At 56.5% G+C, this 16,260-nt stretch overlaps 5 protein-coding genes across 5 annotated transcripts; 3 read left to right on the forward strand and 2 right to left on the reverse strand.

The window, feature by feature from the left end:
- Positions 1–404: 404 nt before the first annotated feature.
- Positions 405–5,721, forward strand: ACRALDRAFT_2098267 (uncharacterized protein; the record flags this gene model as incomplete). Its single annotated transcript, XM_071022873.1, has 4 exons — positions 405–491; positions 570–941; positions 1,044–5,276; positions 5,350–5,721. The coding sequence occupies 4 exons, from the start codon at positions 405–407 to the stop codon at positions 5,719–5,721; spliced, it is 5,064 nt and encodes a 1,687-aa protein (XP_070876369.1).
- Positions 5,722–6,402: 681 nt separating this feature from the next.
- Positions 6,403–9,277, reverse strand: ACRALDRAFT_1054663 (uncharacterized protein; the record flags this gene model as incomplete). Its single annotated transcript, XM_071015831.1, has 2 exons — positions 6,403–6,524; positions 6,604–9,277. The coding sequence occupies 2 exons, from the start codon at positions 9,275–9,277 to the stop codon at positions 6,403–6,405; spliced, it is 2,796 nt and encodes a 931-aa protein (XP_070876370.1).
- Positions 9,278–10,554: 1,277 nt separating this feature from the next.
- ACRALDRAFT_2025165 (uncharacterized protein) lies at positions 10,555–11,769 on the reverse strand (the record flags this gene model as incomplete). Its single annotated transcript, XM_071020293.1, has 2 exons — positions 10,555–11,416; positions 11,609–11,769. 2 exons carry the CDS (start codon positions 11,767–11,769, stop codon positions 10,555–10,557), a joined length of 1,023 nt encoding a protein of 340 aa, XP_070876371.1.
- A 546-nt stretch (positions 11,770–12,315) lies between these two features.
- Positions 12,316–13,576, forward strand: ACRALDRAFT_2016511 (uncharacterized protein; the record flags this gene model as incomplete). The annotated part of the gene is made up of 9 exons (XM_071019846.1): positions 12,316–12,332; positions 12,411–12,457; positions 12,494–12,614; positions 12,653–12,723; positions 12,801–12,864; positions 12,936–13,048; positions 13,151–13,229; positions 13,262–13,363; positions 13,441–13,576. 9 exons carry the CDS (start codon positions 12,316–12,318, stop codon positions 13,574–13,576), a joined length of 750 nt encoding a protein of 249 aa, XP_070876372.1.
- Positions 13,577–15,024: 1,448 nt separating this feature from the next.
- On the forward strand, positions 15,025–15,950 carry ACRALDRAFT_1091697 (uncharacterized protein). Its single transcript, XM_071019583.1, has 2 exons — positions 15,025–15,149; positions 15,259–15,950. Exon 2 carries the CDS (start codon positions 15,336–15,338, stop codon positions 15,864–15,866), a length of 531 nt encoding a protein of 176 aa, XP_070876373.1. The 5' UTR covers positions 15,025–15,149; positions 15,259–15,335; the 3' UTR covers positions 15,867–15,950.
- Positions 15,951–16,260: the final 310 nt, after the last annotated feature.

Here is a 16,260-nt window from a genome sequence, read left to right on the forward strand (position 1 = left end):
CTTCCCATCACTCTTCTTCCGCCAAATTGCCGTTTGCCCACCGGATTGCCATCCCTGGCGGCGCATCTGAACAATATCATACCGTTGACTTTTTTTGTCCTTTTCCTCTTCCTTTTTTTCCTTCCCATCTCGCAATTTGTGTTGCTAGTAATTGCCCGACTTGCGGTCGGCCACGTCGCGAAATTGCCAAGCTCTCCTTTCTTACCTCTCACCTTATCCAGGCTGCCAGACCAGACCTCCCTACCTGGGCTCCGTTCTTCTTACCGTCATCGCTTCGTCCCCGGCCGTTGACTAGAAACGACTTGACGACCTGGCCAAAAATCGATCCAAAGAATAAATAAAGAACTACTACCCACGTCTATCCGCGTTCTTATTGAAAGACCCGTCATCATACAACCGCCGTCATGGCGCCCCTTCCCATCCGATTCGAGGAGCTCGTCCAGCTCCAAAGCGTCGGCGTCCAAGACAGCTCCATCACCTTTAACTCCTGCGTAAGTTTTCATCGTTCGTCACATTGACGCAACCCCTATTCGAAAACAACACACTTACTGAACACCCTCTCTATCCAGACACTCGAGTCAGATTCATACGTGTGCATCCGAGACCAAAAGAGCGAAGCCGCCTCGCCTGAAGTTGTTATTATCGATCTTAAAAATGGCAACAATGTCACCCGCCGTCCTATCAAGGCCGACAGTGCCATCATGCACTGGTCGCGCCAAGTCATCGCCCTCAAGGCCCAGTCAAGGACCCTGCAGATCTTCGACCTCGACCAGAAGCAAAAACTCAAGTCCACCACCATGAACGAGGACGTCCAGTACTGGAAATGGATCAGCCCCACGTCCCTGGGTCTGGTGACCGACGCCTCTGTATACCACTGGGATGTCTTCGACGCGGCACAGCCCGCTCCCGTCAAGGTCTTTGAACGCAATGCCAACTTGAGCGTACGTTCCTCGCTACATCCTTTTGCTCCCCTCCTTACGCTCCAGCGTTTTGTCTCTTATTGTTACGCCAACCTCCTCCATGGTTGCTAAATCCAAATCCAGGGTTGCCAAATCATCAACTATCGTACCAGTGCCGATGGCAAGTGGATGGTCGTTGTGGGCATTGCCCAGCGCGAGGGCCGCATCGTCGGTGCCATGCAGCTCTACTCCAAGGATCGAGGCATCAGCCAAGCCATCGAAGGCCATGCCGCTGCCTTTGGCACCGTTCGCCTCGAGGGCGCCCCGGCCGACACCAAGCTGTTCACATTCTCCGTCAGGACCGCCAACGGTGCCAAGCTTCACATTGTCGAGGTCGACCGTCCCGAGTCGAATCCCGCTTTCCAGAAGAAGGCCGTCGACGTGTTCTTCCCCCCCGAGGCCACCAACGACTTCCCCGTCTCCATGCAGGTCTCCCAGAAATACGGTGCCATCTTCATGGTCACCAAGTACGGCTTCATCCACCTCTACGACCTCGAGACCGGCACCTGCATCTTCATGAACCGCATCTCCAGCGAAACCATCTTCACCACCTCCCCCGATGCCAACTCGTCCGGAATCGTCGCCATCAACCGAAAGGGTCAGGTGCTCTTCGTCACCATTGACGAGTCCAACATCATCCCCTACCTCCTGCAGAATCCCGCCAACTCGGAGATTGCCATCAAGATGGCCTCGCGCGCTGGCCTCCCCGGCGCCGACGACCTCTACGCCCGCCAGTTTGAGCAGCTGATGAACGCCGGTAGCTACCTGGAGGCCGCCAAGGTTGCCGCCAACTCCCCTCGCGGCTTCTTGCGCTCCGCCGAGACCATCGAAAAGTTCAAGCGCCTGCCCCAGCAGCCGGGCCAAATGTCCTTCATCCTCCAGTACTTCGGCATGCTCCTCGACAAGGGCGAGCTGAACGAGCACGAGTCCATTGAGCTGGCCCAGCCTGTGCTCGCCCAGAACCGCATGAACCTGCTCGAGAAGTGGCTAAAGGAGAACAAGCTGCACTGCTCCGAGAGGCTGGGTGATCTCGTCCGCCCCCACGACCTGAACGCTGCACTGGCCATTTATCTCAAGGCGAACGTCCCTCACAAGGTCGTGGCCGGCTTCGCCGAGAGCGGCCAGTTCGACAAGATTCTACCCTACGCCGCCCAGACCGGCTACCAGCCCGACTACGTGCAGCTCCTCCAGCACATTGTCCGCGTGAACCCCGAAAAGGGTGCCGAGTTTGCTACCTCGCTTGCCAATCACGAGGGCGGCTCCCTCGTGGACATCTCCAAAGTCGTCGACATTTTCCAGTCTCAGGGCATGATCCAGCAAGCCACCGCCTTCCTCCTCGACGCCCTGAAGGACAACCTGCCCGACCAGGGCCACCTGCAGACCCGTCTCCTCGAGATGAACCTGCTGAATGCCCCGCAGGTTGCCGATGCCATCCTCGGAAACGAGATGTTCTCCCACTTTGACAAGGCCCGCATCGCCACCCTCTGCGAGCAGGCCGGCCTGTACCAGAGGGCCCTCGAGTTCTACGAGGACCCCGAGGCCGTCAAGCGTGTCGTGGTCAACATTGCCGCCACCCCCAACTTCAGCATCGACTGGCTGACTGGTTTCTTCGGCAAGCTGTCTGTGGAGCAGTCGTTCGACTGCCTGGATGCCATGATGAAGCACAATATCCGCCAGAACCTCCAGGCCGTCGTCACTATCGCCACCAAGTACAGCGAGCTGCTCGGCTCCGTTCGCCTGATCGACCTCTTCGAGAAGTACAAGACCGCCGAAGGCCTGTTCTACTACCTCGGCAGCATCGTCAACCTCTCCGAAGAACCCGATGTCGTCTTCAAGTACATCGAGGCCGCTACCAAGATGGGCCAGTTCAACGAGGTCGAGCGCATTTGCCGGGACAACAACCACTACAACCCCGAGAAGGTCAAGAATTTCCTGAAGGAGGCCAGGCTCCAGGAGCAGCTCCCGCTCATCATCGTGTGCGACCGCTTCAACTTTGTCCACGACCTCGTCCTCTACCTCTACCAGCACCAGCAATTCCAGTCCATCGAGACGTACGTCCAGCGAGTCAACCCGTCGCGGACCCCTGCTGTCGTCGGCGGCCTCCTCGACGTCGACTGCGACGAGGGCATCATCAAGAACCTGATCTCCACCGTCAGCCCGCAGTCCATCCCCATCGACGACCTGGTGCAGGAGGTCGAATCGCGCAACCGTCTCAAGCTGCTCCTTCCTTTCCTCGAGCAGATGCTCGCGGCCGGCATGGAACAGCAGGCCGTCTACAACGCCCTGGCCAAGATCTACATCGACTCCAACAACAACCCGGAGAAGTTCCTCAAGGAAAACGACAAGTACGATACCCTCAGCGTCGGCAAGTACTGCGAGAAACGTGACCCCAACCTGGCCTTCATCGCCTACTCCAAGGGCCAGAACGACCTCGAGCTCGTCAACATCACCAACGAGAACTCGATGTACCGCGCCCAGGCCAGGTACCTGCTCGAGAGGGCCGACAGGGAGCTCTGGAACTTCGTCCTGAGCGAGAACAACATCCACCGACGTTCCGTCATCGACCAGGTGACCGCCACTGCGGTGCCCGAATCCACAGACCCGGCCAAGGTTTCCGAGGCCGTGGCCGCTTTGCTGGCCAACGACCTCCCCCTGGAGCTCATCGAGCTCCTGGAAAAGATTGTGTTGGAGCCCTCGCCCTTCAGCGACAACCAGAATCTCCAGAACCTGCTCATGTTCACCGCCGCCAAGGCCGACAAGGCCAAGGTCATGGACTACATCCACAAGATTGACGGCTACAGCGCCCCCGAGATTGCCTCGGCCTGTATCGACGTCGGGCTCTACGAGGAGGCCTTTGAGATCTTCAAGAAGGCCGGCGACCAAACCGCGGCTGTGGATGTCCTGGTCGATCACGTCGTCAGCATCGACCGGGCCCAGGCCTTTGCCGAGGAGGTGGATATGCCAGAGGTGTGGTCCAAGGTGGCCAAGGCACAGCTAGACGGCGTCCGCGTGTCCGACGCCATCGAGTCGTACATCAAGGCCGAGGATCCCAAGAACTACGAGGAGGTCATCGAGACGGCCGTGCATGCCGGCAAGGACGAGGACCTCATCAAGTATCTCCGCATGGCGCGCAAGACGCTCCGGGAACCCCCCATCGACACGGCCCTCGCCTTCTGCTACGCCCGTCTTGAGCAGCTCGATGAGCTTGAGGAGTTCCTCCGCGGCACCAATGTCGCCAACATCGAGGAGTCCGGCGACAAGGCGTACTCGGAGGGTCTGTACCAGGCCGCCAAGATCTTTTTCACCAGCATCTCCAACTGGGCCAAGCTGGCGACCACGCTTGTGCATCTCGACGACTACCAAGCCGCCGTGGAGTGCGCCCGCAAGGCCAACAACATCAAGGTCTGGAAGCAGGTGCACGAGGCATGCGTCGAGAAGAAGGAGTTCCGTCTCGCCCAGATCTGCGGTCTCAACCTCATCATTGACGCCGAGCAGTTGCAGACTCTTGTCAAGCAGTACGAGCGCAACGGCTACTTTGACGAGCTCATCAGCCTCTTGGAGCAGGGCCTGGGCCTGGAGCGTGCCCACATGGGAATGTTCACCGAGCTCGGCATCGCCCTCTCGAAATACAGCCCCGAGCGCCTGATGGAGCACCTCAAGCTCTTCTGGAGCCGCGTCAACATGCCCAAGCTCATCCGTGCTTGCGAGGAGGCCAACCTGTGGCCCGAGTTGGTGTTCTGCTACTACCACTATGACGAGTTTGATAACGCCGTCCTCACCGTCATTGAGCGGCCCGAGAACTCGTGGGAGCACCACCAGTTCAAGGAGATGATCGTCAAGGTGGCCAACCTGGAGATCTACTACAGGGCCATCAAGTTCTACGTCGAACAGCACCCCTCGCTGCTGACCGACCTCCTCCAAGTCCTCACTCCGCGCGTCGACGTCAACAGGGTCGTCAAGATGTTCGAGAAGAACGACGACCTGCCTCTGATCAAGCCGTTTCTCCTCAGCGTCCAGTCGCAGAACAAGCGGTCCGTCAACAACGCCATCAACGATCTCCTGATCGAGGAGGAAGACTACAAGACTCTCCGCGACTCGGTCGAGAACTACGACAATTACGACCCGGTCGAGCTCGCTGGCCGCCTGGAGAAGCACGACCTGATCTTCTTCCGACAGATTGCCGCCAACATTTACCGCAAGAACAAGCGGTGGGAGAAGTCGATTGCTCTCTCCAAGGAGGATAAGTTGTACAAGGACGCCATTGAAACGGCGGCCATGTCTGGAAAGAGCGACATTGTTGAGGACCTTCTCCGCTACGTAAGTTTTTTTTTCTTTCTCTCTCTGTTTGCATGTCCGTCACTGCCCCATCGCTAACCGTCCATCTTTTTAGTTTGTCGACATTGGCGCCCGCGAGTGCTATGCGGGCATGCTCTACTCCTGCTACGACCTCATCAGACCGGATGTGGTTCTCGAAATCTCCTGGCGCCACGGCCTCCACGATTTCACCATGCCGTACATGATCAACTTGCTCTGCGAGCAGACCAAGGAATTGGCGGCCCTCAAGGCCGACAACGAAGCCCGCAAGGCGAAGGAGTCGGAGAAGGAGAAGGACGAGTCGACTGGCCCGATTCTCGGGGGCAACCGCCTCATGATCACGGCCGGCCCAGCCTCGGCAATGGGGGCGCCGGGGACGCCCTCTCCCGCGCCGTTCGGCCAAGCTAACGGCTTCGGCGCCCAGCCGACTGGGTACGGCGGCTTCTAGGTGCAGGTCCCAGCCTGGCGTTAGATACCCGACCAAAGACCTTGGCACCAAAGGGCCCCGGGTCTGACGGGGGGCCAACTCTGTGAAGCGGGCAACCCATATGCCTACTACCCCCAGGCACCCTCGGTCGGATACCAGCTGCCCATGCAGCGCCAGTGGTCCCCCCAGTGGTCTTCACCATGGGGCAGCCAAACAGGCAGCATGTGGTGACGTCCATGGGAAGTGGCTGCGACCACGATCGGTGGGTGAGGGGCGTCGGGATGAGGAAAAACGGTGCTTGTCCTCCCATTTCCGTCTCTTGGTCGTCTTTTGCTTCGCCTCGCGCTGCAGGGCGAAACTTTGCATTCTGCTGGGGCGGCCATTTCTTCATGTATGATAGTATCTCACGTCGTTTTTGCAGCTTTAATGACTTGGTTCTTTTTTTTCCCGCGAGTTCTTCCGTTTGCGCAATAGAGGTGATTGGGTTCTTAAGTCAACGTGCTCGGGACATGCTAAGAACATGATATTTTCATACAAAAGAACAAAAGCATAACACATGTATTACACTCCTTATTTCCCATTTTCCCAGACGCCTGCCCCGTCTGTCTGCGTGTCCCGCCCCCGGCCGGCATTCAATAATAAAGTTGTCTAATAATGCACAAAGAATAAATGAATAAATGTGGAAAATCATCGGGACGTCCCCTATACCAAATGGTCAACGGTGGCCACGAGCTGCTCCGCCCGTCTGGCTTCGACTTTGGGTTTCGCTTCGGCAATCTTGATCCATTCCCCGTTGAAGGCGTTGATGAGCCAGTTGCTGAGTTCTAGGGAGACATGTCAGCAGAGGATCAGACAACGAAAGGTGGGAGGAGGGATGGAGAAAGAGGGGATGGGGGGACATACTATCGTAGAGGATGCGATTGGCATTGTGAAAGTAAATGCTATGATCGCTGTCCGGGAACACGTGGACGTCGTAATTCTCCACGCCGGCGACGTTGAGGCGGTCCAGCAAGGTGAGGGTGTTTTGGATATGGACATTGTCGTCGGCGACGCCGTGCATGAGGAGGAAGCGGACGTTCTCGGCGAGGGCGGTGACGTTCGTGACGGCCGTCTCTTCGTAGCCGTGCGGGTTGAGCTCGGGGGTGCGCATGTAGCGCTCGGTGTAGACGCTGTCGTAGAAGCGCCAGTCGGTGACGGGGGCGACGGCCATGCCGTAGCGAAAGGTGCGGCCGGCGTCGGCCTCGAGGGTCTTGAGGGTGTTGAAGCCGCCGAAGCTCCAGCCCCAGATGGCGAGGCGGGACGGGTCGACGTAGGGCTTGGCGGCCCAGTGCTGGGCGGCGGCGATCTGGTCGGCGGCCTCGTAGCGGCCGAGGTGGTTGCGGATGGCGACGCGGGCTTTTCGGCCAATGTAGCCCGTGCCGCGCCCGTCGACGGTGACGACGATGTAGCCGAGGGCCGAGGCCACGTAGGATTGGAAGTCGACGGTGAACTTTTTGGTGACGCTCTGGGAGCCCGGGCCGGAGTACTGGTGGAAGAGGACGGGGTATTTCCTGCTCTGGTTGAAATTGGGCGGACGGCGTTCGACGTAGTTGAGATCGAAGCCCTCGACGTTGAGAGTGCCGTACTCGAGCTGGGGGAGCTGGTGCGTCTTGACGGCTTCTTCGATGTGCTTGTTCACTTCCACGACATGTTCGTACGGCTCGGGGTTCCCAGGCGTGTTCACTACTTTTTGCCAGGGGATGTTGGGCCCGTTGTACGTGAGGAGGCCGAAACCGGCCCCCGAGGAGAAGGAGATGTCGTAGTAGCCCTCTGTGGCGGTGTCGGTCAGGGGTTTCATGCCGGTGCCATTGAGAAAGACGGCGTAGATGTGACGCTGGATCGAAGACTCCTTGGTGGAGGAGAAGTAGACCATGTTCTTCTTCAGGTCGACGGCAAGGGGACCCTTGGCCACCTCCCACTCGGTGCCCTTGGTCACCATGACAGGCTCTGGGTTGTCCATGGGAGAGAAGTAGGCCAGGTGGTCGCCGTTGTCGTGGATGACGCTATCGACGTAGCCGTCGTGGGGTCGGCCATGTTCCGGGTCGGCGGGGATGTACCGCGTGCTCTGGGTGATTTCGAACCAACCTCCGTCAATCTCGGCCACATCGACACGGCGGACCATCTTGCCAGATCGGTCGGCCACGTCGATGAGGACGACCTGCAGCACGTCGCTCACGCGGTTGGTCGTCTTGACCAAGACCCTGTCGCCGGCCCACATGACGAAGTTGATGAGCCTGTCGTCATCGGGAAAGTTTCCCTCAATCTCGACCGAGAAGACCTGGCCCGCTGCGACGTCGTAGAACATCAGGTCCACGACGGGGTTGGGACTGCCGACCTTGGGGTACTTGATATAGCTGGTCTCCGGGTAGTATTCCTCGCCGGGATCCGGGACGTCCCCGCTGGGGCTTGAGACGAAGTACTGCACGGGGTATTCGGCAACCTGGGTCTCGTTGGTGCGGAGGAAGGCGATGTATTTGCCAGCATCGGACCACCAGGTGGCCTTTCGGCCCCCAAAGACCTCCTCTTCGTAGACCCAGTCCGGAACACCATAGAAGTACTCGGGCCCGCCGTCCTCTGTGATGGGTATGACCTTGTTGTCGGACAGTTTCCGGAGGTACATGTTGTTCTCACGGGTGAAGACAATTGCATCGCTTTGGGCGTTCCAGGTGGCAAGCTGGACGGGAGCATCGGGCTCATCCGGGTCGAGCGGCTCGGCCGTCTGCGATTCGACATCGAAGATCCAGTAGACGGCGGTGAAGGAGTGGCGCCAATTGCGCGCCTTGAGCGTAGCAACGAGCACTTTTTTCAGGTCCGGGCTGGGCCAGACGTCGACGGCGGTGCGTTGCTGGTCGGCCCAGTCGAACCACCTTTCCTTCATGAGGGTGCGGCTGGTTGCGGGGTTGGCAGCGCTGGATTTCAGGGAGCCGACGTCCTGGACGAGCAAATAGTCCTTGTCGGGGGCGCCTTTCTCTAGGAGCAAGCCATCCTCGCCGTCCGGACCGGGTACCCAACTGATGGAGCGCGAAGTGGGACGCCAAAGCCCAGACAAGACCTGGTCGAGGGTGACGGGCTTGGCCGACTTGTGGAAGGTCGAACCTGGGTCGTCATCGACCTCCACCGTGGACACGCCCGGCTTGGCGGTGAGAAAGACGAGGAGGATGATACACCATAGGACGGAAAGCACACCTCCGGCAATATATAACCCCCTCTTGAAGCCCTTATCCATGCCTTGCGGGCGGCTCTCCCCGTCCACCCCATCGACCCCGCCTGCAGGGTTCAGGAAGGGGCCCGTCTCGAGGTCGGCGGCATCAGACTCCTTGTACCCGGCATCATGATCAAACCCGCCTTCGTCTTTGTAGGTGGCTGAGGCCGAGGCATTGCGCGTAGATTTCCCGGCATTGGCCTTTTCGGTGATTTCTTGGTATTGGTGGATTCTGTCGAAGAGGATGCTGGTGGTGGAAACGCTGGAGGCAGAGGATGCGCGGGATCTCCTGATTTCAAGTTCAATGGGTTCTTCCGCCGAACTTGAAGGGCTCATGATATGCGGCGTTGTAATAGGTCACAGCACGCTCGGCTCGGAAAGGCGACCGGGAGGAGAAAGGCGGAGGAATCGTGGAAGTGTTCGACAGATATCGGGCACACAGGGACACGTTAGGTCTCGAGATGGGTGTCGCGAAGCTCGAGCAATGGCATTGCCCCGGGGGCGTTGCAAGAGGCAGCCAGGGCCCTTGTATTGACTGGGACAAACTAATCGTACCGCATAGGTGAGAAACGGGAGGCCGGGAAGGGAGGATCGAGGCACCAGAAGGGCTGGAAGACTAAGAAAGGGCTCCTTTGTGATGTTGGATGTTCTTTCCTATTGTAGTCGTCAATAAGGGGACGAAGACATGCCAAGTGGTACGTACAAAGTGCAAAGTAAGTAATTTTGTACGGGGTACAAGAAAAGACGTACAGAACTTGTTAAGATTAACCCACGTGTTCGACACCTTACCTAATTGAGGCGTTTCGAAACTACCTAGGAATCTAGGTGTACTCCGTGTACTTCGTATTCCGTCTACCGCGAATATATACCAATAAGTCCCAAGTTGGCTACAAATACAAAGGAAAAAGAGTACTTGATATCTAGCAGCCTACATTCCCAAAATACTACCATGTTCTACACTCATCATCAACCCTTAGTCACACCGCTGTTCAATGCAAGTCTTGAGAGTACACATCATCCCTTCGCCGCTCATCCCGATTTAGCCGATGGGAAGTGTGTGACATCAGGGACGGAAAACAACTCATCCGCCGTATAATACACCGTGTCAGAGAAGGTCGCGATGGCCGTAGACATGTTCCCAGCCTGAGACGCACACCGGCTGGACGTTCAGATGGCGACGGTGAAACCAGGAAGAACCCATACCATATGAGCTGGTCATACCAAAAGACGCGAGGGAGGACAATCCATAACGCGCGAGTATTCCCACGACGCAGGAGGAACCATGTCCCACGACCGGAAGGAGAAAGGGGGAGAAAAAAAGAAATACCGTGCTACGGGCATAACAAGCTGGGCTCTGGGACCATATGAGTCCGGGGTCATCAGGATAGACCTCGTTTCTTCCTTGCGCGAATGCGTGAACCGCCCCCATTCGTTCAGTTCTGCGCCGCCGCCATCCCGCACTGGGGTAGGGGGAAGGGCAAGAGAAAGCTGAAGAGGAGAGGGGAAAAAAGGGTGTAAAAAGAAAAATAGTAGAAAAGAAAAAAAAAACGGGGGGAAAAAGAAGAAACCAAGGTCGAGAAATATTGCGCGGGCGCCAACAGAATCCCCCCCGTCTACATCTTCTCTCGATACTCCCGCCGCCTCTTCTCACACTTGACTTGGTCCCTGGGACACTCCCAACCATGCTCCTCAATCTTGACCCGTTCCAAGCATTTGGTACAACGCCACCACTTGTTGGACATCTTGCGGCTGTCGAGCCACGAGTCTTCCATTCTACCGCCCTTCTTGTTGACGTCCTCCTTGTGCGTCTCCTGGAGGTGAAGCCGGAACCGGTCTTTGCGGTTGAACCCGTCCGTGCGGCGGGGGCACGCCGAGTAGTCGCAATAGAACACGCCTTCTTTCTCTTTCCCGTCCTTACCCAGTGCACCGGGCCCGCCTCCCATGGCTGCTGTCGGGGATGATGTGGCTACTGCCGTAGGTCCTGCGGATGCAGATAGAGATGCGGGTACGGATCCGGTAGCGGGTGCGATTGGCGTTCCCATTCCGGGTGCTGTCGGTGCCGGCGCCATGACACCAGGACCAGGGCCAGGACCAGCGCTGCTGCCCCCGGGTCCTGGCGGCGCCGCTCCCATGTTCAACATGGCTACTTGGGGGTCAAAGGACGGAGTAGCAAACGACACGGAAGAGACGGGGGTGATGGGCATGCCGTCGGCATGTGCTTCTTTATAATGACGGTCGAGATCGACCTTACGCTTGAAAGGTTTGGACGGACAGCCGGGGCTGAGACACGTCCACTCGACATCTTTGGGTTGCTGGATAGGTGAGCGGCTGGTGACGGCGAGGGGTATTATGTCGGGGAGTTGATCGGAGGCCGCATAGCCGGGTTGGAGCTTCCAAAAGCCTCCATCGTCGGCGGGGTGATAGTCGTATAACGTCCAGTCCATATTAGCGACGATGGCCGGAGATATTTTGGCCCTGGAACATGGCGACCACATGGGATATTGTCAGCTTCCTTTCTTTGTCCTTCTTTTTCGTCTTCATTTCCTTTCTTTCTTTGTTCCATTTTGTCTTCTTTGACGTCATTTCGATTGAACACAAGTATGGCCTTCGGCGCTGGAGTATAGTAGGGAGGGGGAGAGCGAGGAGTGCCAACGACAGTGGACTGACCATGGCGGAGCAGCGGCTCCTTGGGGCATCTGGGGAATTCCCAGCTGCATCTGTGGTGTTCCCTGGGGGGCCTGCGCCGGCGCCAAGCCCTGTGATGCCGGGTGGAGGGACTGGTGAGGTTGCTTCGTCGCCGGGGCGGGTCTGACCATGTGCATGTTCATGGTCGAAGGCGCCATGGAAAAGAAAGCGCCGGCGTCTTCAAGGAACGTGCGTGATCAATCAGCGCCGACGAGTCCATAGCAGTTGCTGGAGGGAGGAGCTGAATGGGAGATGGGAGAGGGGGGTGCTCGAATGATCGGTGATTCATTTGAAGAGAGTGTGTGTCTGTATGAATGGGCGTCGCAAGGTACCACAAACCTTCACCTTCGGGTTTGCCGCCAGGAGCCATGGCCTCCCGAGTCGGGGCCGCGAAATGATAATCGTTGTTCGATGAAATCTGGGCGAAGAAGACGGTCGGTTGTTGTCGTCGTCGTTGTCGTTGGTGTTGTCGTTGGTTTTGTTGTTATTGTTGTTGTTCTCACTTAAAGGTCACGAGTGCAGATAGACTAAATGAATAGAGGACCAGATCAAGGTCCATGGCTCACGACGAAGAGAAGGGAGAGGACGAGAATTTGTCGAAAAAAAAAACAAGAGATGCTCGAAGAAAACACGATTCGATGTTCATTCGTTTGTCGCCATGGTCGGATATACCGGAGAGAAAATGAGTGATGAAATGGCAAAATAGGTGGAATAAAAAAAGAAGGAAGAGGGAGAATGAGGAGGAAGAAGAAGGGAAGAAAAACTCGGACAAGTGTCAATCAAGGTCCGTTCGTCAGATAGTACCCCAGGTCAGGTCAGTCCAGGATGACAGTGGTCGGAGAGGGTACAGGAACCGGCGGCGATGAGTGAGACGGCCCAGAGACGCCAACCATTTCCAGACGGGGCAGCGGCGTGTCGAGCCAAGCCAGCAGCCAACGGGCGAGGACAGGGACGAGCGGGGCGTCAGTAGTGGTCCAATCCGGTGGACGTGAAGATCACGGAATAACGAAGCCAAGGTGTGCCGAGGGGCGTTGGGGAGGGCGTTGGGGGGGCATTGACAGGACGGGATGGGATGGAGAGAGGGGAAAAACCAGGATGTCAATTTAGTACGACTTTTTAGTAGGCGTTTAAAGCAAGGGGATCAAACGCGTTTTAGGATCATCGGAGTGTGAAGTCAATGCGGGCAGGATGCAGGTCACATTTCAGATGGCCACTTGGCAACTGCGGGTGGGTGGTGGGTGGAGGAGGACAGTGGATCGAGTAATTAATGGATTAGCAGGGAGTACAGCGTGCGATACAACGTGTTCAGCAGGGCGGAGTGCTCAGCAGGGAGTCGCGAGCTGAGGGGAAAAAGAAGAGGGGAAGGGAATGAATGGATGGGGGCGGAGAGGTCAGGAGACGAAGACGGGAGAGAGGGGAATGGTCTAGGCGGAGTAGAAGGGACTATTCGCTACGTTGTACTTGTTCGCTAACTCGACTCGGCTGGGCTAAAGACCGGGCACTGGGCGGGCACTCACTCTCCAGCTTCATCAGGCCTGATATCAAATGTCAAGGTGGCGAGCAGTAGTAGCTTGTTCGAGCTTGTGTGCTCGGGCTCGGGCTCGTGACCGACGCACGGAACGTACGGTACGGCAGAGTGGTGCTGGTGCTACAACGGCTTCTGCAAGCCTCGTCCAGGATACGCTGTTGTTTGCCGTTTGCCGTTACCGTTGCCGTCGATCGTTCGTTTCGAGCGGTGTGCGTCGACGGAAGAGGAAAAAGAAATTATAAAAAATAAGAAGAAGAAAAGAAGAAAAATAGAAGACATCAAAAAGGCCATGCACCGCTCCGCCGTTCAACGCTTCGCCCATCGGGGAACGATACCCGCTGTTCGACCTGCTTCGTTGTTCGATACAGATGCTTCGGAAGGATCATTACACCTGGATGATGGGTTTCTGCAGTAGGTATTAAGTGTTTCGCATTAGGCACCGATGCTTGATGGGACCCGATGATCGAAACGGAATGGCTTGTGGGGACCTCAATTCGGCGGGAGGAGAGTGAATGGAAGCATTTCAAGGAGCTCGACTCTACATTTGAACACTTCACTGGTACCTCTACAACGTATGAATCATGGAAAGCACTGAAGAGACCTGACGCAGATGTACTTGGGTAGGTTCGAATATGCAATTAATAGCTCGTATCATTGAGAGACGATTAACCCTCAGACTCGTCAGGCGACATGTCAGATACAGAAGCCAGTCGAGTACTTCGTACCAAGTCAACAGTAACATGGGACTTTGCAAATCCTCATGTATCGTATCGATGTCGGACTTTGACGGATTCGCAAGAGCACGGGCTCCAGTTGCCTGATATCATGTGGAAACATGTCGCCAAACTTCAAAGCTGGTTCGCCTACTATTACTGACAAGAAGCCCTGCCCGAAGACAAACAGAATACCTATCACGCTGCAGCCGAGTAGGCAACTTGTCCAGCTCCGACTTGCTACTCGCGATCCAGTGGCCCTGCATCGCAGCGTCGTGCATAAGCGATTCCGTTTACCAAGAGCATCTACAACACAACGAATAGCGTGCTGGTTTTTTATTTTATTTTCTTATTTTTTTAGTATTATTTTCCGATCGGCCTTGGCCATGTGTCGTCTCGTCCAATGCCGACAGCAAAGCAAGCGTAATACATAGTCTCTCGAGTCTGGGGTGGGATCTAGTCAGCATGCAAAGTGCAGGCCATGCCCAATGCCATCCCAGATAAAAAACCGAAAAAATCTCGGCTATCCTACTGGATTAGCGGTGGGAGGAGAGACGGGAGAAACAAGAGAGTATTCGTAAGAGGACCACCTAAAAGTTGCTTGATCTGCTCGGCAAGCTGAAAACTTTTCTCTTACTTTTTTCCTTTTCCTTTTCTTTTTTCCTTTTACTTTTTCTTCTTTCCTCTTCATCTCTCCCTCTTCACGCCGAGGATGGAACGTCCTTAGCTTGTACACTGCCATCACCACTTGAGCTCGGTGTACTGTACTGCACAGTACGAACCGAGCGGACCTTATCGATATCGGAGAGCGATACCCCAGACTTCCTTCTCTGGGACGTCTGGAGCTTCGCCGCCTGGGAGGCACCAGCGCTGGCTGGAAGGCGCCCAACAGCACAGTGTGTCAGTGTGTGCTTCACTGGTACACCTAGCAGAAGCTACCTACGGTACAAAGTAATTACCTAATTACCGGTACGAGGTATTCAGGGAGCAGGAGCTTCTCCCTGGTCCCAGCTTCCACAGATCAGTCTTGGCGAAAATCGTCACGTCCTCGAGTCCCCTGAGAAACTTGGAAGGGAAAAAAAATCAAAAAAAAAAAAAAAAAGGAAAGAAAAAAAGTTCCGTCAAGGTTCATCAAACGACAGACTTTCCAGCCTACGCGGCGTCTGCTCTCGCAAGCTTTTAGCATCCAAAGCAAAAAGTCATCGTCTCGGCTTTTGATTCTCGATTGACGCTTTGTCGGCTGCCTGGAAACTTTTACTTCAGGCACTCATTTTTCGGAGCTGTACGTGGCTTTTTTCTTCCCAAAGCTTACTCCGGACTTCGCACTTCGCACTTTGTGTTCTCCCTTGATTCATACCGTTTATCATCCCCTTCTAACTCACGCACCTCAGAAAGTCATTCCACCCTCTCAATTCGACTTCTCATCAACGCCATCCTTCACTCTCACACTCCAGCCCAAACCGACACAATGGCTCGCATTCAGATCCCTCTCGACGCCCTGACGTCGCGCCTGAACCTGCAGGACCGCTTCTCCAGCCTGTCATCCACCAGCCTGGGCGGCCGCTTCTCTAACCTGAGGCCCATCTCCGAGTTCCTCGACTTCAAGCGCGTCACCAAGCCCGCCAACTTTGGCGAGGTCCAGTCCCGCGTCAACTACAACCTGAGCCACTACTCGAGCAACTATGCCGTGGTCTTTGCCATGCTCAGCATCTACGCGCTGTTGACCAACTGGCTCCTCTCCTTCGTCATCATCCTCGTCGTCGCCGGCATGTACATCATCGGCCGCCTCGACGGCCGGGACCTGGAGATTGGCACCTTCCGCGCCACCACGTCCCAGCTCTACACTGGTCTCCTCGTCGTTTCCGTGCCGCTGGGCCTCATCGCGTCGCCCTTTTCGACGCTGCTCTGGCTCATCGGCGCTTCGGGCGTGGTCATCCTCGGCCACGCTTCTTTCATGGACAAGCCCATCGACGAGGCTTTTTCCGGGGAGGCGGTCTAGGTGGTCGGCCGCGATCTCCCGAATTCGCGCCCCAATGGGGAAGACCATCGCGGCGCAGGCGGAGGACAAGGGGTGGAAACGAAAGTGCGCACAACGGAGGAGGAATATGGGATAGGGATACGGGCGGTAGGATTGTCGGAGAAGTCGACTCGGACGACCATGACGACCATTCGGACACACGCGGTGTTGGTTTATCTTCGACGTCGAACAGGCGGTTCACGAGCGATCCGCTCCACTTTACCGGTATAGATTTGGGTGGTCAGCCTGGGCACCTGGTGCGGCGAGGCTACGCCTACGAGGACTCGGACGATGAGGACGAAGAGGAGGAGGACGACGATGACGATGGTAGCGACGACAACGACGATGACGACGATGATGCTTCTTCATCAGACTC

Source organism: Sodiomyces alcalophilus (genome assembly GCF_042370955.1).
Source record: "Sodiomyces alcalophilus JCM 7366 unplaced genomic scaffold ACRALscaffold_2, whole genome shotgun sequence".
Lineage (NCBI taxonomy): Eukaryota > Fungi > Ascomycota > Sordariomycetes > Glomerellales > Plectosphaerellaceae > Sodiomyces > Sodiomyces alcalophilus.